The following is a 25,382-nucleotide window of genomic DNA, read 5'->3' as shown; positions in this document are numbered from 1 at the left end:
ATAGCGTACTTTTCTCACACGTAATACACCAATCAATATAATACATTAAAAAATTACTTAGTGTAGTTTTCTCAAACGTAACAACATAACATCCTTAAAAAACTTCTTAATATATTTTTTCTAAATGTAACACTCCAAATAATGTAACACACAAAAACTACTTTCCAACACTTTAATCACCAATCACTCTAAAAAAAATCTTTCACACCTCACCTTTTTATTCCCATTCCAAAAACAAAAGAAAATTAGAAAAATAAGTCATAAAAAGACATTCACTTAAATTCAAATGATACTAATACAACTTTTCAAAACAAAAAGTATTAATTAGTTCATAAGAAAACTCTTAAAACTAAACGGATCAACATCTTTCCATATGAGATTTATGGATAAATTGTCCTTAAAAAATTTAAAAAACAACCATTTGGTATTTCCTAGAAATTACTAGTTATATTGAAAGGGAACAAAACATTAAAATAGTTGGACAAACAAACTTTGTTTGGTTTGTGTTTGTAAAGTAATTTTTGAGACAAAAAGTACGAAAACTTGTTTAGTTTGTCTTTTTTAAGAAATGATTTTGAAAAATTATTTTGGAGAGAGAGTTTTAAAAAAAGTGATTGATTTGATGTGTATGAGAGAGAGAGAGTGATTTTGGAAAGTAGGTAACTAAACAAAATTTTGAGATTTTTTTTTGAAAAATTTGTTTGGTTTAATTACTTTTGAAAATTTATTTGTAAAGAACTTTTCCCAAAATTTTTTCTAAAAAATAAACCAAATAAGGCCATGTGTTTTCTTAAAAAAATAAAAACAGAAGGGAAAGCACAACCAAACAGTTCGAGCACCCACCAAAGAACATAGATAGCAAATCCATGGATGAATGTGATTTGAAAATACTTGATATCACAAATGAGCCTATAAGATCATACACTAGCAAGGTTTCTGTATCACTTTCTGGGACTATTGCACATCCCACTCAAATCGAAGCAGGGTCACACACAAATGAGAAAAATTCACACACAGAATTAACGTCATTCAATACAAACCTGTATACATTCACGGGTTAGAGAGAAATCCATTATCAAACAGAGTACAAATATAAGACAAAAAATAAACAAAAGTCCAACACCAATACCCAAGTCCCCAAACAATACCTGTTTTCCTACTCAATGCTAACTGGTAAACACTACTTACGCGCTCACAACGGGTGCCCCTGGTATTTTTCCGTCTCCCCTACATCTCTACAAACCCGCTCAATCTCACACCGCTAGAATTACCGCAAGTGTCCTATTATAGGCACACAAAAGAAATCCTAGTCCCATACAGTTATTAAAACCATACACACAATGGATTCATAGTATATTTCCAACTCCACAACTTCATCCAAATATATGTAAAAACCAACCACTGTATGGGTCCCATAGAATACAAAACACACACCCAAACGTCACTGTACCCCTGGAAGAGTTCAAAGCCAAAGGTAAAGAATTAATGAGGCCATTAGTACTAGCCAAAAGCAAAACAACAATATGAAGCCAAGTAAAGCTAACATTGGATACTAAACATGAAGATAACGGGAAAAAAGGTTATCAAAAGTATCTACAAGATAAAGAAGTCCCAATTTAAGTTGTGACTAGAGTTTAGATGATAATAGTCATTTCACATGTCATCCCACCATTAACTTGTCAGCCTAATTGGCCAAGCTTCATTTCACACTCGAGAAAAAAAAAAAAAAAAAAAAAAAAAAAATTAACATAGATAAAAATAATGTAAACATGAAACCGACAGAACCACCTTTACCTTCTTATGCAGCTAGCCCGAGATCAAAAACCATCAGATGTGGACAACTTCTATCATGGTCAGCCAGCCAACGATTCCTGATGACCAAACTCAGAAAGCACCGGTTGATGAATTAATGCATGCCAAGACTCACTCGGGTATCTGAATATCCAGTGCTGTCTTTTCCCACCAAAATATCACATTTACCGAGCAACCACCACGAGCAGAATGCCTTGACAGCTGTGGTGTTGCATAAATATGTGGTATGTACAACTTACAAGAGGGCATAAGATTCATCGTCCTCCCACATCAACTTGAAGAAAAAAAAGCAACAGGCAATGCTGCAGGATCAAGCTCCCAGTACCCTCTCAGGCTGCCACCTCTCTCTTCTGTCAAACGGAAAAAAGGAATTTGATGGGAAAATCTAAGCAGCTCCTTCTTTGGTAACTTCATTGTGAGAGACGATCCTTCTTTCATCTGATACTTGAAAACTGTTTTAAATCCATTCACCGGCTCTAAAAACAAAACCTTAATATCCACATCATTTTCCTGGAGGATTTCTACAATGTCATATTCACAACTCGACAAGTCAGAATATGTAATTCCAGCATTCCAGTTCTTGTATAGTGCCCAAACCTCACCTTTCTTAGGAAAGATGGCATATACATCTTTCTCATCCGTATGTTCTGCTCTTAACTGATGAGAAAAAGCACCAGTTTCAGTATATTCCTTGGATAAGCCCTTTTTAGGCTTAAACCTCCCACAACAAATGAGCATATCTCTGTCAAGCCACCGAACTATGTTCTTTGGCGGCGGGCATGCAGCAAGCCATGCTATACACAATTTAAACTCTGGTTGCCTATCAATTTTCTTAATCTGAGCATAGTACTTTGGCAAGCCATCCACATCGCTGTATAATGCCCAAACCTGACCAGTCTCAAACTTTTCAGCGGATTTCTCATCATCGAAGTTGTAAAATTCCGGATCAGGAATTTCAAAAGCTTCATGAGGGTCTTCAGTACCATCATCAGAACTGATGTGCTCAGGATCTAATTGGGAATTCTTGTTCATGTGGCACTCAGATGTATTTTCTTTGGACACTGCCACTGGTTCCACCTTCAAATCTTGAGGAGCATCAATCTCTTCGATGTTCATAGGCAGGCAAGCAGGATCTAGTTCAAAAGATCCCCTAGGAACATCTTTTCTTTCCTCACCGCTCATTTGAAAGGAAGGAACCCTGTGGGAGAATCTGAATAGTTGATTAGGAGGTACTTGAAATGAATCTGTCCCATCCTTCACCGTCCGACAGAAAAGACATGAAAAGCCTCTCAGCTTACGCAAGTATGCAACAGAAACACCAATACCCTCAGTATAGTCTGACAAGACTTCCACAAACTCAAATTCATACTTCCTACTTTCTGGATCAGAATTCCATTTTATGTCCCAATTCTTGAAGAGGGCCCAAGTTTCACCCTTTCTTGGATGTATCTTGTAAGTATCCCTTCGGCTGCCCTTTTCCCAGAGAATCAAATGTGAGAACATAGGATGATCTTCAGTGTTTTCGGTATTTCCATGCTTGAAATTACCACATGAAGCTGGCAAACCCTTTTCAACCCATTTAATTTCATCCTCATCATCTGGGTCTGGCTCTAGCCAAGTTATCTTCAATCTGAACCCAGGCGAGAACACTTTCTTGATCCGAGCATAGAATCTAGGCATGGCATCCAGAGTATCATAAACAGCCCAGGTTTGCCCAACTGCAAAACATTCTTGTTTTCTATCCTTATCGAAGTCGCTGAAATCTGGATCAGGATATTCATAAATTTCTGGATCTGTTGCCACATTGGGGATTGAATTCAATGGAGACTCACCATTAGCTGCAGAAGTTCCCTTGTGGCCATCCTCTGTAGCTTTGTTATCCCCATTTACCTTCTTAGTTTCCTCTTTCCCATTTTGCAAGTTCCCTTCATGGAAGGCATTTTCTTTCCGTTTCACCTCTTTCACATCCCCTTCAATATCAACACCATAACCATCTGGTTCATTCATTTTGGGTGCCTCTTCTTTCAATAATGGGTCATCAGCCTCCTGTTCCATGGCACGAAATGATCCACTGCACTTCCCCCTTTTCAAAGGTCTCTCAAGGTCATCATTGTCACTCAAGTTTTCATCGTCACTTAAATTTTCCTTGTAAGAAATATTCTGTTTAGACCGAGTAGATCTCCGGGGGTACTCTCCATAACATCCAAAATTCTGCTTAGCCTGAACATCACCATCCTCTTCAATAACAATATCTTCTTCAGAGTCGCTGCTATTTCCAGTGTCACAACTTTCACTGGATTCTGCTACCTGCTTCCTTTTCTTTCCAACCTTATCTTCTTCTGAGTCACTGCTACTTCCAGTGTCATCACTGGATTCCGATACCTGCTTCCTTCTCTTACTAACCTTCGAAGTGCTTCCTTTTTTCGGGTTGACCTTAGAAGTTCCCATCTTTGGGACCGACCCTCTTGTTTGGTTCTCTTGTTTGGGGAATACAGGCTGAGTCCAGTTGGTTTCTGATGTTGTAGCTTGGGCCTCATAGCCAGTGAAGGACCTTTTACAATTTTGACACCATAGAAGTTTGTTGACCACCTCTCTATAAAACTGATACCTTACGGAACAGAAAGGACAGACAGTCCAGAAAGTCGGTCGGTTGTTGGGGAATGCCGGTTGAGTTTGTGCATGTGGCTGCTGCTGCTGGGGAGTGAAGCTCGTGAACGGCGAAGGAGGCTTGCCCATAAAACGGTTTTGTACCCAAGGCTGTTGTTTCACAACATTTGGGTTACTGCTTGCTTGCTGTCGGCCCCAATTAGGTGCCATAGGTCTTGAAGCTTTACATTTACTGTCATGTAACATTCGCTTCTCACGATCCAAAAGCACCCTCTGAGCTTCCCCAATCAACTTAAAGGCATCTGTTGCACCAGGAAACTTGTTCTTATCAGGATGAAGCAAAAGAGCAAACTTCCGGTATTGCTTCTTGATTGATGCTTCATCTGCTGTTGGCTCGATTTTGAGGATACCATACCAGTCCTTTTCATTTCCAAAAACCTTGTTCTCAGCAGAGCAGTGTACATCACAAACCATAATCATCTGGGAAATGTTCTCCAGATCAGGATAGAGTCGTTGGGCCTTAAGTACAAACTTCCGAGCCTCCACAAAGTCCTTACGTTGCATCATATTCTCCGCAATCTGTTTGGCCCTGACAGCTTCTTCTTTGTTGCAATCCATCATCGATCCAAACTCCAGAAAACCTGGCTCAAATTGCTTCTATAAAACGAATATATGTTTACACCTCATGCTTGAGTGATATAGCAACACAGCCAAGTGAAAATGCTAAAATTACATCAGCCCTTCAGATTTATTCACACAGGCCTGCAAACAGGCATTAATTTACTTTACAGTCAACAAGGGCAAAAAGGGGGAAAGGACAAGGTATTAGGGAAGAGGGCAGGCAGTAATGAAACTTCATAAATAAACTTCCAACCATAAACAAGAAATTTAGCAGCACACAAGGCAACTGCCTTGATTAGCCAAATGGGTGCCAAGATCATGACCAGAAATAGGAAAATAAACCAGGATTTTAGCACCATCAAATGATTGGCGCGCACACACACATAGATGCCTATAAACATGTGCATTCCTAAGTATGCATGTTTGTGCTTATTGGTGTGAAAGGTTCTCATGACATTCATACTAACACAAACAAAAAAAGTCCTGGCTCCGCTCCTGATTATGAACTCCAACCATATGCACTCATGTTAAAACAGAGAATCTGCACATAAGCACTAAATTACAGTCCTTTATCAACACTCTAATATGAAAAGAATAATAAGTTTCCCTTTATGCAAGCTTCATGGATCAAGAAAAAGGGACAGGTGTCCTTTGCCTGGTTGTTGGGTGATTGAATGGACTCAACCACAAGGTTAAGAGTTCAATGAGCAGTGCCCTCTACAAGCGCTCATCACACCATTTTTTATGAGTGTCAGTATATGTATAATTTTCAGATTTTATATAAAAGATTTTGGATTTTGATTCCTAATGTTTAAATGTTACGAGAAGGAAAGAAGTCGGTAATTAGGGTCAATTAATCATCAAGCTGAAAAGCTACCACACACACACACGCACACACACACGCACACACACACCATGGTCAAGGTGCAGTGGCATAAAAGATGTTGAAATGTATTTTCCAGTGTATCAAAGAAGAGGGGCCTAGAGTGTAGAAAAAACACAAAAGTAAAGAAAGCTGCAGAAACAATTATCATAGGAAACTAGATTAACATCCTAAAATTTGAGATTACTTCTATTCTATTTAAAAAGTGGGAGGTTAGTGTTATGCTCTATGAAGCACGGACACCTCTGGAGGTCACGTATGAGTGTCTGACACACGCCAGACACACACCAGACACGTTCTGGACAAGTGTCAGACACGCTAGAAAGAGTCAGACATGCTGGGCCACTTGGGACACACTGCAGACACGTAGGGACACACTGAGGACACGCTGGGACTATTTTTTTCAAAAGAATTAATTGTTTTACTAAAACAACATACCTAAAGTTAATAAATTTGATAAAATTAAATATTTGAAATAAAATACATATTAAATATTTAAAAATATGACAAATAATAAATATATAAAATTATATTTTTTACATATGTCCCCCACGTGTCATGTCCTGCATTTTTTTAAAATTTACGTGTTTGCGTGTCCGCATCGTGTCACGTGTTCGTGTCCGTGTCCGTGTCCGTGTCCGTGTCCGTGCTTGTTAGGGTATGCTTCCTGTGAAGGTGGATAGGCTAGTTGTTTGTGAGATTGGACGTGGGAAGTTTTAAGGGTTATTATTTATACCAAGTCTTGTCTTTGATGCACACTTAAAAAGCCACAAGTTACATAAAATAATACAGCACTCCTCTCCCTTGGTTTCAAACAAGTATTCATTTATGTTTCATAGAATTTTAAACATTTAAAGCATTTATATTTTTCTCTCTTATTATTCTAAGTATATTCTAATGCTTATTAAACGCTTTCAGGAAAAAGTATTGTAAGAAATGTAGTCTAAAACAAAATTTTGAACCACAGGGTTCATAAGCAGGGGGAGTGTTGTAAAGACAAATTTCGTCTTTGGAATAGCTCCTATGCTTATCTTGTAAATGAAGAGACTGAAAACCCATATCTAACAACTATACAAGTTGCCTAGGAGATGTATTTCTTCCAGAAAATATAGTGAAAAAACACATGCCATGAAATTCATCCATCTAAAGTCAAGAACTTGTAAATCATCAAACAACTCCAGTCCAAACTTTCAAAATAATCCTTGATACTAAAGTTAAGTAAAAAATTTGTTAAATGCCTTGAACATGATATACTTGGTTATCACAACAACACTTATCGTGTCCCAAACTTTTAAGAAACCTTAGTGTCAAATCCCACACTAAAATTATGTAATCCCTCAACTTGTTGATGTAAACGATTCCAAACGGACATGAAAGAACTTCATAAAAATTGGAACATCTTCTTGAAATCAATATACTCCATGAATATGATTGAAACTAATAAAAAGTAGGCTATAACAATAATACAGCTTTTACACATCTAGGACCAAACACAGATCAACTACAAGTGTAAAACATTCAACCTTCATCCCAAAAAACTTGATGCCATTGAGTTAACCTTTCATTTACAACTTTGTCAAACCACAACAAAATGGAACAGCATAACCTATTCACCAATCTTAGAACAATCCACATGAAGACAAGTATATATTGGCCCATTGACAGTGCACCAAAACCCACCCTCATTACTAGGACCGAAAACAAACTCTTCTGCCAAGGAATTTGAGAAAAAAACAGATAAGCTAGTAATGTAATAACACAAGGTGAAACCATGCCAAACCCCCCACCATCCCTCAACAAAACACACACACACACAACAACAACAACAACAACAACAACAAAAAACTACCCCGTTGATAATGTCTCTTTCTTCACTCCTTCCCTTAGTTGTAGGAAGCGAAGGGGAGTGGGAGTAAGGGGACATATATGAGTCTAAGGTTGGGAGAATAAGAATAGAAGGCAAGAGGTTTGGGTATTTTATACTATTTCAATCTGTTCTTTATTTTTTGCCCTTATTTCATTTTAATGTAGATTGATATGTTATTTTCTACTACATATACCATATATCTGTTTTTCACAGATTGTCTTTTGCCTTGATAGTTTTTTTTGTTTCTATGGGATTCATATGTTCGAGTAGTCTTGTCCCAATTAAAACTGTGATTCTCGACAGGAAAACAATTACCTCAATTCTTTATCTGAACCATGTAATCACAGTTCTAGAGCTGAAACGTAACTCTCAGAAGGCGAGTCCTGCAACTAAGCTCCTTCCCTTTTCCAAAAATAAATTAAATCAGCATTTCTTATTTCACCAAAGCCATTGTATCAATGACATAGCCTGCGATGGTTACTCTACAAAACTGGGAAACAAAACCTATAATTTACAACTACTCCAATACAGAAAAACAAACCAAATAGTAATACAAACAAAAAGATGTGTTACACACATTGCATGCAAAAATCACAACAAAAATGTAAGGTTTCACAATTCACTCATCAATTAAAGAAATCAAATTTCAACAAGCAAAAAGTGATAAACCAGTGCAAACAGAAAATGTTAATACCCTAGCGATTAATGTTTTGGAACACACGGTTCAAAACATAATACTCTCGCGTTCCTAAATGATAAATATAGCGATCCAAAGCAAATTATAAAAAATAACAAATGTATTTCTTTATAGGTTTCTTAGGAGGAATAAAAATCATAAACATCGAACCAAAATCAAAGAAGAGTGGCTCATAGAAATGTGTTACATAATTTATTTGAGGAAAAAAAAAATTAACTATACTTTATGGATACCTAACTATTAAAATAAAGTTGTTCTAGGAATCCCTTAAATTTTAATATTAAAATCTAAACAAGTATACCCTATCATACCACATTTCAAAACATGTAGCGTATTAAAGGTTCTGAAAAGTGGTTGCGGTCGCCGTAATGGTGGCGGTGGCGCGGTTGCGGTTGCAAGGTATAAAGGCCGTAGCGTAACGGTTGCGGTAACCGGAACCGTGAAATTTTTTTTTCCCGCACAATTTAAAAAAAACTTACCGATATGCATATTTTTTTTTCCATAATCATATTTATTATATTTTAAAATAAATATTGATCAATTTTTATAAATTTTTAAGTTTGATCCAATATATATCATATTTTTAAATCACTATAAACTGAATTTTTTACATTTTATTTTAATAATTAATGACTTTATATTATACAAAAAATTAATCACTAACTATTATATATAAGATAAACAATGACAAAAGTAAGAGAATAAATAAAAGGCTATATATATATATATATAAATCAAGCCAAATAGATAATGACCACACTTATTATTATTATTATTATTATTATTATTATTATTATTGTCAAACAATATATAGATAGACACATACAAATAAAATGGTTGAGTGATAGCAGCTGAATAGAATAGCATAGGTCTTACAGCTTCAGCAAATCAATAACATGTTCTTCATCTTCCCTCTTCTCTCTCTCTCTCTCTATCTCTTGTTCCTCCATCTTCCCTCTTCTCTCTCTCTCTCTCTTCCCCCATTTTCAACACTTATTTTATTTATTATTTTTTGTGTTTTTTTAAAAGAAACAATTCGGAACCGTTACGTAACTGTGCGTAACAGGCCGTTACGGCACCGTTACAACCGCTATAGCAGCCACTGCGGTCGATGCACCTGTGAATCTCAATCACACTGCAAAAGCAGCCGTAACGGGTGGCAGTAGCTACCACAACCGTTACGTAATAACGGCCTTACGTAATGGTTGCGGCCGCTTTTTGTTCCCATTCCACATATGAATGATCCACATTCCAAGTAACATGGTGATAAACCAACCATACAACCAAAAATAAAATACAATAAAATAAACCCTTGTAAAAAATGACAAAAATTGAACAATAAACCCTAAAATGACACAAATGGGGCAAAAACAAGCTCAAATTTCAAGTTTGTGCAGTATTTACTTCAAAAAAAGCAACTCAGTTAAAGTAACATAAACATCAATCAAATGAAAAACCCAGAAAATGCCATTCAAGGGAATTCAACTAAGAAATTACCCACAAAACAAACTGAGAATAGTGTATGGTAAGTTGATTAATCAAGTGAAAATCTTCCCCCAAAAAGAAAATCAAAAAAATTTCAACAACCCAAAACCCTAAAATTGATTTGATTCCGAACAAAGTTAACATAAGTACATAAAAAATAGAAATTTAATTTAATAACATGAAAAGCAAAGTTATGTAATTGAAGATCAGATAAAAAGAGCTTACTTGGTTGTTCAAACGACGAGTTGACTTTGTTGAGAGAATGAGGAAGAGAAGAGGAGGCGAATTATGGTACCCAAGCGAAGTGCGACCAGCGAGAACGGAACAGAACATAAGAGAGAGAGAGAAGAGAGAGAGAGAGGAGGGAGAAGTAGTCCTCGAGTTTGGCTTAATTACGAAGGTAGCCCCATTTTGAATAGTTGGTTAAGACGTTTGTAATTAAATTGAACTTGAGGGCTTTTCTTTTCAGGGAGAATTATATACAGGTAAGAGAAGGGAAAAAAATTATCAATATACGGAGGGGTGCAATTGACATTTGCATCCTATAGCCTTTCATTTGTACCCACTATAGGTAAACTTATACCCTCATGTATTTGTAATTTTTTTCTCATTCTTCCATTTATATGTAGTTCTGTCCTTTTTTTTATTCATCTTTTCCATTTTTACCCTTGCAACAAAGTTGCAAATATTTTTTTGGACAAATTATACTTGTAGTTCTTGTAATTTGACTATTTTGTCAATTTTATCTTTGTAAGCTTAAATTATATCAATTTTATCCTTAATCTTTTATATTGTGTCACTTTAATCTAATTTCCAGATCCACTATAGTACTTTCTCTATACCGTCATCATTCAATAGTTAATCCAAGGACCAGCTCATCATTATGAATCAATTGTTAAATGAAAAAAATGCCATAGATGGTCCTCTTTCATTCAATTGATAACTCTCATTTAGAAATTAAGTTAAAATTAAGGAACAAGATAATTAATTCACGATTCTTAAGGTAGTTGACGAGTTGGCATTCAATTTTAAATAATGCATTTTCTTATGAATGGATCATTGTTCCTTTGATTCTTACTTAAATTCTTAACCAATGTTTCAGTAAGATTAAATTGACAAGATACCAAAAATTAACAGACAAAATTTATACAATTCAAATTACAATGACCAAATTGTTATAAGAAATAAATTATAGGAACTAAGTTCATAATTTGTCCTTATTTAAAGAGTGATGATTCTCTCTAATTTATTATTGGATAGTCTAATTCAGGCATGTGGAATTCACCATAGATCCTAAGTTGATAATTTAATTCGTTCATGTTATAGGCACTTACCTGTAGATCATTCATGAAAAAAGTCATATTTATCCAATTATCGTAACAACATGATTTCATCATATTCATCTTTTAAAAATGAATGTTCTATTTTGAAATTCATATTTATTGTCTATTGTTTTGAAATGAATAAAAATAAAATTTATTTATTTTTATATAGATGATCTATATATAAAGACTTACAAAAATAAATAGATTGAATAATCAAAGTGGGTCATGGTAGGTCCGAACTGAACGATCTAAATGGATTGGAGACAAGATTTTTACTCTTTTATTATTATTATTATTATTTTTTATTATAGATAGAGAGATTGCAACAACAAAAAATGAGAATGACAATTCTAAGAACAATATATGCTCATTTGGGAAGATGCTTGGCTTTTAACCTATTTCAGATTATATACCTATCTATTCGTTTACACGTTTTTTCAAAAAAAATCAAAAAGTTTTAATTAACTTTCCAAAATAACCCATAATCACAATCCAGATCGGAGAAAATCCTATTGTACTAGAGATACATGTTTATCAATCAAAATTGTAAGAATATTATATGCTTATTAATCAAAATCTCCAATCTAGAGAATCCCATCCCATTAATAAAAAATGATGTAATCTACTAAAATAAATCTTACATCCAATAGATATTTAGCCTTAAAACTCATTCCGCGCATTATAAAAAGGAATGATTCATGTTTTGCTATTGAAAGTAAAGTTTTATTTTACCCCTGAGGGGTGGTTAAGTGGTTAGGGATCGATCCAAAAACGCATTTACCTAAATTCGATCCTCTATCGTCCCTTGGCGTGACATCCTTATAAGTTGCCTTAAGCAATGTCTTAGCCTGGGGCTGGGGACTCGTGGAGCTTACATGACCATTTTTTTTTTAATACCAAGAAGAAAAAAAAAGAAAAAAAAAAAAAGAAAGTAAAGTAAAGTAAAGTAAAGTTTCGAATTATATAAACATAATACACGTTCTTCATTCTCTTACAATCGTGCAGACGAACATTTTCACTGTTTCCACTGAACATATGATATGGATCTCTCTGTTAATGAATGAGTAACCCAACATTGAAATGCCAGTCTCATTAACAAAAGCATTGGCATGCATTTGCAGCTGACCAAGGTTCAAAACCTGTAAAATAAATCATTTACATCAAATTTACATCTAGCAAGTCCATGAAGATAATTGCTTGTGAATGCATAAAGATTGTGCATTTTGCAACTCTCATTTGAGCAAAGATAGACTATTCGCTATACGTTGAAAGATAACCTAAAAGCAAATATTTAATGGAAATAATCATATAATGGAAAGACTTGATAGAACTAGTAAGCCATGTAACATTTCATTCTTAATGAAATATACTACAGCAAAATACAATTCGAAGCTCGAAACTAACTACAGGTGCGATTTGCAATTACAACTTTTGCTCCCTTTGCTTTCGTGCCATAAGCAAGTGCCTTGCCAGCACCATCGGCACCAATGACTAACAGTTTACCAGCCAAGGACGACACAACTGTGCCACTTACATGCTGCGAAGCTGTAAAACAAAATAGTGGAGTTTAGAATGGGCTAAAAAACTCTATGAAAGAAATTTGCCTAACTAGTACAGTACAAAAGAAACCTCCTAGTGCATCCTCGATAGCAGTAATAGCACCAACATAGTCTGTACTGCAGCCAAAGAATTTCCCACCACTTTTCCTGACAATGCAATTAACAGCTCCTATTGACCGTTTGATGTCATCAAGAAGAAAATCAATTGCACACGATATTAGAAAAGGTAGAACACCTAAAAAACATTGAACATTTTAACTGGATCAAATTCATCAAATGAACGCTGCAAAACTATGAGATCATCAATTACCTTTGCAACAGGATCAACCTCATCGCAGCACTTAAGTGCAGCCTTCTTGTGAGGAATGGTTACAACTGCACAAGATCAATTGCATCACTTCATCTATTGACTAATTTTAAGGACACATAATGATAAGAATCACCGTAAACAAAAGAGTCCCTAATGAAAATTCTAGCTACCAGATAGAAAAGAAACTCAAGGAATTGAAATATGAGCCAAACCCAAGCGCAAACTATTGACCGCTTCTCACAGAAACCGTTCATAAGAACGGGTGTCAAGCTTCTCTTAATTTCAGGAAATTTGTTTTTATAATGGTCCTCAACTTCTATGCATCTTCATCATGTTCATAGAGCAGTTGGAACGTGCCCATGATAATCTGAAACAGTGACAACATGGAGCCACCGAAAAGTTTGATGGGAGCTTGGCTATAAATACTTGGTTTTGGTCCCCAAGCTCACTGACTCAATTCTCTTCAGTCTTACACCATCAAATTAGAGTGAGCAGAGTTTGGAAGACTGTTAAACCAGCGTCTCCTAACGTGAGCAGCACCAATGGCTGGAGGTACTGTTCTTGAGCAATTTAGTTTCTTCATTTATTGCGATTCATATCAAGTATTTATTCTGCATTAAAGAATCGTATAATGGACTCACATTTGGTATCAGAGCATGCTTTATTCTCTGCCTTGGTGTTTTGGTGATGCTCTGCTTATCTCTCTCAATGATATATATATATATATATATATATATATAAATTTGGGTCTACCACCCAGTTTTGTTCCTTTTATTTCTGTTCTTTTTCTGTTATTTAGCCCTTGCTTGTTTAATTCGATAATGTCTAGTGATCCATATAATTAATTAATTAGAGAGTGGCCACAGCATCTTTAATTAAATAAAATTATATATATTGATTGATAAGGATAACATAAAGAATATTAGACATTAATTGTAATTGATATAATAAATTTTATCCCACAGGAATTTTTATTATTATTAATTAGGATAAAATATCAAGTTATTCATAAATTACCCACAGGAATTATGAATTCAGTAAATAATTTGATAGTTTTATCATAAAGTTCAATTTGTGATACTATATATCATAAAGACTAATTGAATCTACTTGAATTAAAATTTTAGTCCACAGGCAATTTTATATGTCATTAGATTCAATTTTTTATTATTTTTTATTTCTATAGCATGATTCACATTGGCAGATCATGAACTTCATTTATGCCTTATTTTAACGTAAGCATGTATATTTAAATTTATGTAGCTAGCCAACCTGTTAAAATTTTGTAGATCATGAACTTCATTTATGCTTTATTTTAATGTAAGCATGTATATTTAAATTTATGCAGCTAGCCAACTTGTTAAAATTTCTGATGTCGGTTGTGAAATTCCCGATAAGGCGCTTAAGTGCGCTTAGGACTCAGTGTTATGTTCATAAAAACCAAAATCTCTACTAGTATTCGTGGTTCAGTCGATCAGCATACCAAAGTCCGTGATTTACTAAAGGCCATTGATGAGCAATTCGTCACTTCAGATAAGGCGCTTGCAAGCACCCTAATTATGAAGTTTTGTTCCACAAGGCTTGTCAATGTGAGGGGTGTGCGTGAGCACATCATGCAGATGAGGGACACTGCAGCCCAACTTAAGAAACTGGAGGTTGATATTTCGGATTCTTTTCTCGTGCACTATATTTTGAATACTCTCCCACCTCAATACAGTCCTTTCAAAATCTCCTACAACACACATAAGGATAAATGGTCTATTAATGAACTAATGACCATGTGTGTTCAAGAGGAAGGGAGATTGATTATGGAGACGGGAGAGAGTGCAATGCTGGCTACGCAGGGAAAGAATAAAGCTAAGGCCAATAAGAAAGGGAAAGAGAGGTTGGCTCCACAAGCTGACATAAAGAAAGATCCAGTGTGTTTCTTCTGTAAGAAGAAGGGACATGTTAAGAAGGATTGTCCTAAATTCCAGAAATGGCTTGAGAAGAAAGGTAATCAACTCTCTTTAGTTTGTTATGAATCCAATATGGTTGATAATGTTTACAATACTTGGTGGATTGATTCTGGTTCTACAATCCATATTTCGAATTCCTTGCAGGGTATGCGAAACCTAAGGAAGCCGGTGGGAAGTGAACAAAGCATCTATTCGGGAAACAAGATGCGTTCACATGTGGATGCTAGAGGAACATGCAATTTGGTTTTAAGTAGTGGTTTTGAATTAATTTTGGAAAAGACTTTCTATATTCCTAGTTTTTCTAGGAATTTAATTTCAGTTTCTAAACTTGTACCATTGGGATACTCTTTTAAGTTTTCAGATACATCTTTCAGTTTAGATTATAAATCTGAAATTGTTGGAGTTGGTACATTGTGATGGTCTTTTCTGTATTGATTTGCAAAATGATGCCACTCATAATGCTATGCATGTTCACACCGGTATAAAAAGATGTGTTGTAAATGAGAATGCCATTACATTATGGCACCAGAGATTAGGTCATATCTCCATTGAGTGTATTAAAAGATTAGTAAGTGATGGGGTACTTAGTTCACTTGACTTTACTAGTTTTGAAACTTGTGTGGACTGCATAAAGAGAAAGCTGACCAACAAGTCTACGAAAGGTGCCACAAGGAGTTCTCACATATTGGAAATCATACATACAGACATTTGTAGTCCAGACATGGACTCACATGGTCAGAAATACTTCATTTCATTCATTGATGACTTTTCACGATACATGTATCTCTACTTGCTTCATAATAAGAATGAAGCATTAGATGCCTTTAAAGTTTTCAAGGCTGAAGTGGAGAAACAATGCGGTAAGTAAATTAAGATCGTGAGGTCAGACCGAGGTAGAGAATACTATGGTAGATATACAGAAGATGGACAAGCACTTGGTCCTTTTGCGAGGTTTCTTCAAGAAAATGAGATTGTTCCCCAACATACCATGCCTGGTTCACCGGACCAAAATAGTGTAGCTGAAAGAAGAAACCGAACATTATTGGACATGGTGCGGAGCATGCAGAGTAGCTCCAATCTTCCTAAAAACTTGTGGACTGAGGCATTTAAGACGGCTGTATACATCTTAAACCGGGTTCCAACCAAAGCTGTTCCTAAAACACCGTTTGAGTTATTTAAATGTTGGAAATCGAGTTTAAGGCATGTACGTGTTTGGGGATGCCCGTCTGAAGTGAGGATTTATAATCCACAAGAAAAGAAATTGGATCCGAGGACCATTAGTGGTTATTTCCTTGGATATGCTGAAAGGTCCAAGGGTTACAGATTTTATTGTCCAACTCTTACCACCAGGACTGTGGAATCAAGGAATGCCAAATTTCTTGAGAATGACTTAATTAGTGGGAGGGATCATTTAAGGAACACAATTTTTGAAAATGATCATTCAGGTAATTAACCTTCCACTTCAAGTAATAGGATGATTGTTATTCAAAACACCCCTTCAGTACAAATTGGTGTTGAACAACCAATCATTGAAGTTCCACAAGCGGCTGACATCATTCAAGTAGATCAGGAAGTTCAAGAATTACCAATTTTTGAACAACTAGTTGAACCACATCCTCCCCAAGAAGATGTTGGTGCAACATTAAGAAGATCTACTAGAACAAGGAAATCGGCTATTCCTAGTGACTATGTAGTGTATCTACAAGAAACTGACTATGATATATAAACTGAAGATTGTCCTAAATCTTTTTCACAAGCCATTAATTGCAAAGAGTCTGAATATTGGTACAATGCTATGATAGAGGAAATGAATTCTATGAGGGACAACAATGTTTGGAGCCTTGTAGAGTTGCCTAATGAAGCTAAAGCTATTGGAAATAAATGGGTCTTTAAGACCAAAAGGGACTCGTTGGGCAACATTGAGAGATATAAAGCTAGACTACTTGTTGCTAAGGGATTCACTCAAAAGGAAGGAATCAACTACAAGGAGACATTCTCTCCTGTATCTAAGAAAGATTCCTTAAGGATTGTTTTGGCATTGGTAGCACATTTTGACATGGAGTTGCACCAAATGGATGTGAAAACGGCTTTTCTCAATGGTGATTTAGAGGAGGAGGTTTACATGAAACAACCGGAAGGATTCCCCTCTAGTAATGGTGAGCACTTGGTTTGCAAACTCAATAAATCCATTTATGGTTTAAAACAAGCGTCCCGCCAGTGGTATTACAAGTTTCATGGTGTTATTTCTTCATTTGGATTTGTTGAAAACGTCTTTGGATCAGTGTATATACCAGAAGGTCAGTGGGAGTAAGATATGTTTTCTTGTTTTATATGTGGATGATATTCTACTTGCAACTAATGATATGGGGTTATTACATGAGGTGAAACAATTCATTTCTAAGAATTTTGATATGAAAGATATGGGTGAGGCATCTTATGTCATTGGCATTAAGATCCATAGAGACAGATGTAAAGGCATCTTAGGTCTGTCTCAGGAAACCTATATTAACAAAGTCTTAGAGAGATATCGAATGAAGGATTGTGCACCTAGTGTAGCTCCCATTGTGAAGGGTGATAGGTTCAATTTGAACCAATGCCCAAAGAATGACTTGGAAAGGGAACAAATGAAAAACATCCCATATGCCTCAGCTATTGGAAGTCTAATGTATGCTCAGGTTTGCACCAGACCTGACATAGCTTTTGCTGTGGGTATGATGGGACGATATTAGAGTAATCCAGGTTTAGACCACTGGAGAGCTGCAAAGAAAGTGATGCGGTACCTTCAAGGCACCAAGGACTACATGCTTACCTACAAACGGACTGACAGTTTGGAAGTAGTTGGTTATTCTGATTCAGACTTTGCCAGTTGTATGGATTCACGTAAATCAACATCAGGTTACATCTTTATGATGGCTGGTGGAGCTATTTCATGGAGGAGTGCCAAACAGTCCTTGATTGCTACTTCCACTATGGAAGCTGAGTTCGTGGCTTGTTTTGAGGCTACATCGAATGGTGTATGGATTAGGAGTTTCATTTCGGGGCTTAGAATCTTAGATTCTATTCACAGGCCATTGAGGATATTTTGTGACAATTCAGTTGCTGTTTTTATGACTAAGAATACCAAAAGTGGTAGTCGAAGTAAGCATATCGACATTAAGTACTTAGCCATAAGGGAACGTGTTAAGGAAGGAAAAGTGGTCATTGAACACATCAGTACTGAATTGATGATTGCTGATCCTTTGACTAAGGGCATGCCACCATCTAAATTCAAGGATCATGTAATGTCAATGGGACTTAATTCCATTATGTAGTTCATTCATTGTACGAACTATGTTTTCTCATTAAACTCTTACTTAATGTGATGTTTTTTCTCTATTTTATGTGCACCTTAAGTTTGAGAAAAAAAAAAATTCATCTATGTTGGATCAAGAATGAACGTAGGGGTCATTCATTAAGAAATTGTTGTCACATAAATTATAACATTTAAGAAATAAATGCATTGTAATACATGGAAGGTAGTACTCGTCATAAGAGGACCTATTGCCATGATTCATGTGTTTATTACTTAAATATTGATTATCAATGAAGTTTAAGATGAGACAATAGTTTAGAAATGTGGACCAAGTGGGAGAATGTTGACCGCTTCTCACGGAAACCGTTCATAAGAACGGGTGTCAAGCTTCCCTTAATTTCAGGAAATTTGTTTTTATAATGGTTCTCAACTTCTATGCATCTTCATCACGTTCATAGAGCAGTTGGAACGTGCCCATGATAATATGAAGCAGTGGCAACATGGAGCCACCGAAAAGCTTGATGGGAGCTTGGCTATAAATACTTGGTTTTGGTCCCCAAGCTTACTGACTCAATTCTCTTCAGTCTTACACCATCAAATTAGAGTGAGCAGAGTTTGGAAGACTGTTAAACCAGCGTCTCCTAACGTGAGCGGCACCAATGGCTGGAGGTACTGTTCTTGAGCAATTTAGTTTCTTCATTTATTGCGATTCATATCAAGTATTTATTCCGCATTAAAGAATCGTATAATGGACTCACACAAACATGTAACAATTTGGTAAGGTTTCTGTCAGTGTGTTCCTATAAAAGTGACTTTAGGAAAAATATATATAGAAGATCAGAACGCACAAAAGAGTCCCCCGTGATAATTGTAGTTACCAGATAGAAATAAACTTTGAAATATGGGCCAAACCAAAGCACAACAATTATATAAATACTACTATTGTCAAATCTTATTACTCAACCTGAACCCAGCAAAATCTGTAGATGATTAAGTCTTAAGAAAGTTTGCAACGTCATCCACCAACAAATGCAGATAAACTCCATTAAAACCAACTTTCTTGAATGCTTCATTGTATAAAATAGGTGACTTGCTGTGGCCAACAGGCTTCCCAATAATGCCAAATGCTTTTGTATTTCTATCAGGTCCTATCTGTCTGAAATTGTACAAGTTCACCAAATCATCAATTGTTGGTTGCCCAGGTGCTGATACTATTCCTGACTCCAGGGTACCAAAAGTAAGATATCCCCCAAATTCGGGACAAATTATCCTTGCCATCAAACCCCTTTCACCCATAACCATTGCTATTATTGGGACCTGAAATTTTTTGTAAATGTTGCATGTAAATTATAACAAATGGAATGAACCCAAAAATTACTTGTGAATGCATAAAGATTGTGCATTTTGCAACTCTCATACGAGCAAAGAAAGATATACTATTTGCTATATGTTGAAAAACAAACTAAAAGAAAATGATTAATGGAAATCTATATTATATATTAAGCAAAAAAGAATTTTTAACCTCAAGTCGTGTGGGAGCTCCAATCTCCCAATTTAAATTTTTTGATTTTTTTTATTAAAAAAAAAAAACCTTAGCATTTATTAATTTCTCCCAACCCCCAAGTCTTACTCTCATAATAACACTTTAATGCATTATGAACAAGTATAAAAAAAATTATTTGAAATCCAACACATATGAATTTCTTGAAAAGTCTCAATACATAGGATTATTATCCCTCATAATAAAACTTTAATGCATTAAGAACAAGTATAAAAAATAATTTCTTGAAAAGTCCAACACATATGATTATTATCAAATATTAAACTTTAATATAATATAATAATAAAAAAAGAAGACATTTAATTCCTTGAAAAGTCCAACACATATGATTATTATCAAAATATTAAACTTTAATATAATATAAAAAATGAAAAAAAGAAGACATTTAAAAAAAATAAAAAAAAAGACATTTAAAAATCGCAATTCACATATATAAATAATTATCTATACTATTTATCTATGCTACATATTAAGCAAAAATGGGTTTTTAACCCCAAGCCTTGTGGAAGCTCCAATCTCCCAATCTAAATTTTCTGATTTAAAAAAAAAAAAAACTTAGCATTTATTAACTTTTCTCAGCCTCCAAGTCTTACCCTCATAATAACACTTTAATGCATTAAGAACAAGTATAAAAAAAATTATTTGAAATCCAACAAATATGAATACCTTGAAAAGTCCCAACACATCTGATTATTATCTCTCGTAATAACACTTTAATGTAATAAGAACAAACATAAAAAAAATTTCTTGAAAAGTCCAACACATATGATTATTATCAAAATATTAAACTTTAATATAATATAATAAAAAAAAGAAGACATTTAATTCCTTGAAAAGTCCAACACATATGATTATTATCAAAATATTAAACTTTAATATAATATAAAAAAAGAAAAAAAGAAGACATTTAAAAATAAAAATAAAAAGACATTTAAAAATAAAAATTCACATATATAGATAATTATAAATATATTAAGAAAAATGGGGTTTTTAAACCCCAAGCTTTGTAGGAGCTCAAATCTCTCAATCGTAATTTTCTAAATTTTTGATTTAAAAAAAAACCCTCAGCATTTATTAATTTGGTCAAAATCTCCTGATCAACATTTATTAACTTTTTTCAATCCACATGCCTGCATTTATTGATTTGGTCAAAATCCCTGATTAGCATTTAAAATCCTCTCATATAAATAATTATAAATACAACTCGTGTATAGTTACTGCAGTAGCCTTTTTAATTTTTTCTGTACACTATAGTTAGTGATAAAATTATTAAATTAGTTTTATAAAAAATATTAAAAAACATAATTTATATATTAAAAAAAATTTAAAATAAATATAAATATCAATAATTATCCCGTGCATAGTACGGGTGATAGGCTAGTAATCATATAATGGAAAGACTTGGCAATTAGAACAATGACTGTCGAAGGGTTGAGTCTATGAAAGAGAGTTGAATTCCTCGTAGTATATCGAATCTCATCATCGTGATCTCCAAGCGAACCCAATTTAACTATTTGCGATCAAAATACAAATTCAAATTCAAAATCAAACCCTAACAAATAAGCAATCTTTATATTATCACAATTTGACTCACTCACTGAAGGTGGAGAACACTGACTGTCAAATGGCTGAGTCTCAATATTGCTACAATCGAGAGTTGAATTCCTCAGAGTATCTTGGATCGCATCATTGTGATCCAGCATAACACGGATTTCTCATTTCTTGTTCAAAAAAGTACAGCATCTCATGTAACTCTTTCATGTGTGGATTTGAATGCCTCCCTGCCACAAAAGCTATCACCTTGTTTTTCACTTCGATCCAGCTACAACCAGGCATTTTCTTCACACCTTGATCTATCATTGCCTTCCTCACCACCTCTGCTTCTTTCCACTGCCCACTCGCACAATACAAGTTTGACAACAATACATAACTCATCTCATTTCGAGGCTCTAAAAGTTTTAAATCTCCACCCAGTTGGGTTCCCATTTCTGTGTCCGCATGAGCAAAACATGCTCCAAAAAGAGCTTCACGAGATCTAATACTTGCTCTATCTGTTCCTAGATACTTATTTGCCAGCTCTCTTGCTTCTTCCAAGTACCCACCTCGACCAAGCATATCCACCACGCATGCCACATGATCCATTTCAGGGAAAAGCCCATAAACTGAGCTCATTGATTCAAAAAGAGCCCGACCTTTCTCCACAAGTCCCGAATGGCTACAAGTCATCAACAGGCCAATGAAGGTCACTTTATCTGGTCTCAACCCACATTCACCCATTTCTTCATAAAGCTGTAGAGCTTGGCTAGCTTGTCCATGCAACCCAAATGCAATCAACAATGCATTCCAAGAGACGAGATCTTTGTCAATAATACCATTAAATGCTTGGTTTGAGCCGCCTATGTCCCCACACTTGGCATACATGTTAATTAGGCCATTGCCAACATAAGTATAAGCATGGAAACCATAATGAATTACACAACCGTGGACCATTTTACCGTGCTTCAGCGTCGCCAAGTTTGAACACGCATGCAAAAAAGCTCCAAATGTAAAACCATCTGGTTTGAGACCATCTCTCATCATATCAACAAAAAAGCTTAGAGCTTGTTCTTCGAGCCCATTTCTTGCATACCCCGTGATCATTGATGTCCACGAAACAATGTTCTTCTCAGGTGCCTGCTGAAACACAATAAACGCTTTGTGGGTGTCTCCTATTTTCATGTGAGCATCAATTATTGCATTCCAAGAAACCTGGGACAGAGTTCCAATGGATTCGTACACCTTCACTACATCTTCCTGACAGCCTACCTTGGCATAAAAGCTTAAAATCGAGTTATTTGCTTCCACCGCAGAGCTCCAACCACTTTTAACAACAAATGCATGCATCATGAAACCATGAAAACACTCTTCTGATTTGGCACAAGCATTCATGAGGGCACTAAGTGTCCACTGATCTGGTCCACAACAACTCTCTAGCATCCTCCTAAACAAATCAAAACACGATTCAATTTTGCCACATTGCGCATAACCAGCAATCATAGTATTCCAAGCAATGTCCACCCTCTTTGGCATAGTATCAAATACACCACAAGCAATATCAAACTGACCGGCATTTGTATATGCAAACAATATTGAACACCACGACACGTCATTTTGCGTGCCCATCTCCTCAAACACTCTATTAGCACTAGAAGGGCTCAAACACTTCCCATACATATCAATAAGCGAATTGTTCACCGGCAACGAAGAATTGTATCCCAAAACAATGACTTGTGCATGGATTTTTTCCCCGTAGAGAAGTTCAAATGTGCCTGCGCACGCACTCAAAGTTGCAGTGAATGAGAAGCTGTCGGGTTTGGTCCCGGAATCTCTCATGTGGTGGAACAACAAGACAGCCTCTCGGTAAAGACCCAGTTGAGAATAACTACTAAGCATTGCATTCCACGCAACTGAGTCTCTGCAGGGCATTTCATCAAACAGTTTGCGTGCACAGGCAATGCGACCCAATCTACCAAGCGCTTTGATCTTGGATGTGATGCTGAACAAATGTGAAGGCATGTAATCATAATACACGATTTAAACTAACCCATCAATGTATATTCATCACCCAAATCCACAAAAAGCAATAACATGTCTTATGCATCACCAATCTAAACACAATCCACATAAGGACAAATATATTTTGGCCATTGACAGTGCACCAAAATTCACCATCATTGCCAGAACAGAATGCAAAATTTTCTGCACAGAATTTGGGGAAAAAAAAAAAAAAAAAACAAGTAGAGCAGTAAGACAAGGTAAAATAAGTCAATAACCCCCACTGACTTGCTGATAAATGGCTCTTTCTTCACTTTTGATGAGAAATTTGGGACGATGACGAATGAATGCGTGTGAATTTCCATTCAATGTAAATCTTTTGATTTTACTTTCTTTCTTTTTTTTTCTTATTTCTTCTTATTTTGGGTTTTTTTTTTTTTGATCAATAATTTCTTCTTCTTTTGTTATTTTTGGTTAAATTTTGGGCAAGAAATTCTGGATTTATAAGTGATATTTGTATTGATGGTAAGAGTGATTAAAACTTACTTTAATTTGAAAATTTATATTAGATTCTTTGTTTCAAGTTTTGCTAAAAATAATTTAAATAAGTTGAAAAAAATAATTATTTTTATTTGAAAATGCATATTAGATTCGTTGATTCAATTTTTGTTTATAACTTATTAAATAAAAATAATTTAAATAAGTTGAAAAAAATAATTATTTAAAAAACTGAAGAATAGAAATTTTTAATTTTTACTTTTTGATTATCAAATTTTAATTAAAAAAACTCTACAAAACACGCCATAGTCTTGTTAAAAAAATCAGGGCCATAGTCTTGTTGAATAATTTATTATTAAACTATGAAGAAATTTTGTTATTAAAAATAATAAAATACGAAAATTTAAAAATTATTTTAAAAAAATCAAAACTAAATACAATGATTTTTTTTTTTTTTTTTATAGTAACAAGATATATGTCTTTTATCTGCCTTTTTCTTGCCAAATTTGTTATCATGTTTTTTAAAGCACACCCAACTTATTTATGAACCATTTTGATTGATTTATTTATTTTCAAAAAACTCACTTTAAAAATAAACAAATAAAAGATTGAATTTTTACAAATTATTTTTGCACAAAAAAATAATAATAATAAGGCAATATTTGTTTACAATTTTTTTTTTTTTTTTTTTTTTTGCAGACAAAAAAAAAAAAAAAAAACGAATGGTGTTGATGGATTGAAGCCCACTGGTCTCAAACAAAAATATAAGAAAGAGCACAGGCGACCAGATACAGGAGGCTAGAGACTCCGTTTGGTTTTTGCTTTTTTAGCCAATTTTTTAATATAAAATAAAATAAAACTAGAAAAAATAAAAACAAAACTGTTTATTTTAAGTTTAAAAAGTCAATTATGAAACAAAAAAATAAAAAAGGAAGGTTGAAGGAAACTATTGCTAGTGCAGTTTTTCACTTCTAGCCGAAGCAAATTTCACATGAATCCCACATAAATAATTTTCATCAAGGCTGTGTATATTATAGATTTAGATATTTCATATTGAAATTTTTAAATCCATGATGAAAACACAAGGCAAGTGAACTTAACAAAGGGCCATAACTAGAATTGCCTGATAATGGGATCACCCAAACAGAAAAGGCAAAAATAAAATAAAAGGTCATGACCGCCATGCCTCCAGTTCTTTAACACAGGCCAAACAGAACCTAAACCACCATGGATTTTCCTGCATAGAAACCATTGGATTTCTGAAGTAGCAAACATGACAATAAGAATTTCCACATGTATATTCTTCCCAAACCAAAGCATGGTATGTGGTTGCCAAACTAGAACATTCTAAAATTAATATATATTTATTAATG

The 25,382-nt window shown here is 34.8% G+C and overlaps 3 protein-coding genes across 6 annotated transcripts; 1 reads left to right on the top strand and 2 right to left on the bottom strand.

The window, feature by feature from the left end:
• Positions 1-1,524: 1,524 nt before the first annotated feature.
• Positions 1,525-12,226, bottom strand: LOC114264882 (uncharacterized). 3 transcript variants are annotated; one of them, XM_028205606.2, is made up of 3 exons: positions 10,198-12,226; positions 8,106-8,192; positions 1,525-5,181 (listed from the first exon to the last, which is right to left on the bottom strand). In XM_028205606.2, the coding sequence occupies exon 3, from the start codon at positions 5,038-5,040 to the stop codon at positions 2,083-2,085; it is 2,958 nt and encodes a 985-aa protein (XP_028061407.2). In that variant the 5' UTR covers positions 5,041-5,181; positions 8,106-8,192; positions 10,198-12,226; the 3' UTR covers positions 1,525-2,082. The 3 variants fall into 3 exon arrangements, with proteins under 3 accessions (XP_028061407.2, XP_028061408.2, XP_028061405.2); XM_028205607.2 differs by having other exon boundaries at positions 8,106-8,280; positions 10,198-10,357; XM_028205604.2 differs by lacking the exon at positions 8,106-8,192 and having other exon boundaries at positions 10,198-10,563.
• LOC114264878 (Tetratricopeptide repeat (TPR)-like superfamily protein) lies at positions 12,226-24,726 on the bottom strand. Of its 2 annotated transcripts, XM_028205600.2 has the most exons (6): positions 21,572-24,726; positions 19,381-19,733; positions 13,167-13,231; positions 12,927-13,025; positions 12,724-12,842; positions 12,226-12,436 (listed from the first exon to the last, which is right to left on the bottom strand). In XM_028205600.2, the coding sequence occupies exon 1, from the start codon at positions 23,530-23,532 to the stop codon at positions 21,664-21,666; it is 1,869 nt and encodes a 622-aa protein (XP_028061401.1). In that variant the 5' UTR covers positions 23,533-24,726; the 3' UTR covers positions 12,226-12,436; positions 12,724-12,842; positions 12,927-13,025; positions 13,167-13,231; positions 19,381-19,733; positions 21,572-21,663. The 2 variants fall into 2 exon arrangements, with proteins under 2 accessions (XP_028061401.1, XP_082737741.1); XM_082881615.1 differs by lacking the exon at positions 12,226-12,436 and having other exon boundaries at positions 12,625-12,842; positions 21,576-24,726.
• LOC145795600 (uncharacterized) lies at positions 14,594-15,541 on the top strand. Its single transcript, XM_082880432.1, has one exon. The coding sequence runs from the start codon at positions 14,594-14,596 to the stop codon at positions 15,539-15,541; it is 948 nt and encodes a 315-aa protein (XP_082736558.1).
• Positions 24,727-25,382: the final 656 nt, after the last annotated feature.

Source organism: Camellia sinensis, chromosome 7 (assembly GCF_055761805.1).
Source record: "Camellia sinensis isolate YWXY chromosome 7, ASM5576180v1, whole genome shotgun sequence".
In the NCBI taxonomy this organism is placed as follows: Eukaryota; Viridiplantae; Streptophyta; class Magnoliopsida; order Ericales; family Theaceae; genus Camellia; species Camellia sinensis.
Note: the sequence above shows the minus strand (reverse complement) of the source record. Positions and strands in the feature narration are given on the sequence as shown.

Excerpts from the sequence above, each read along its gene's own strand:
- LOC145795600 (XM_082880432.1), top strand. The coding sequence starts at position 14,594 with ATGTTCATAAAAACCAAAATCTCTACTAGTATTCGTGGTTCAGTCGAT.
- LOC114264882 (XM_028205606.2), bottom strand. The coding sequence starts at position 5,040 with ATGATGGATTGCAACAAAGAAGAAGCTGTCAGGGCCAAACAGATTGCG.
- LOC114264878 (XM_028205600.2), bottom strand. The coding sequence starts at position 23,532 with ATGCCTTCACATTTGTTCAGCATCACATCCAAGATCAAAGCGCTTGGT.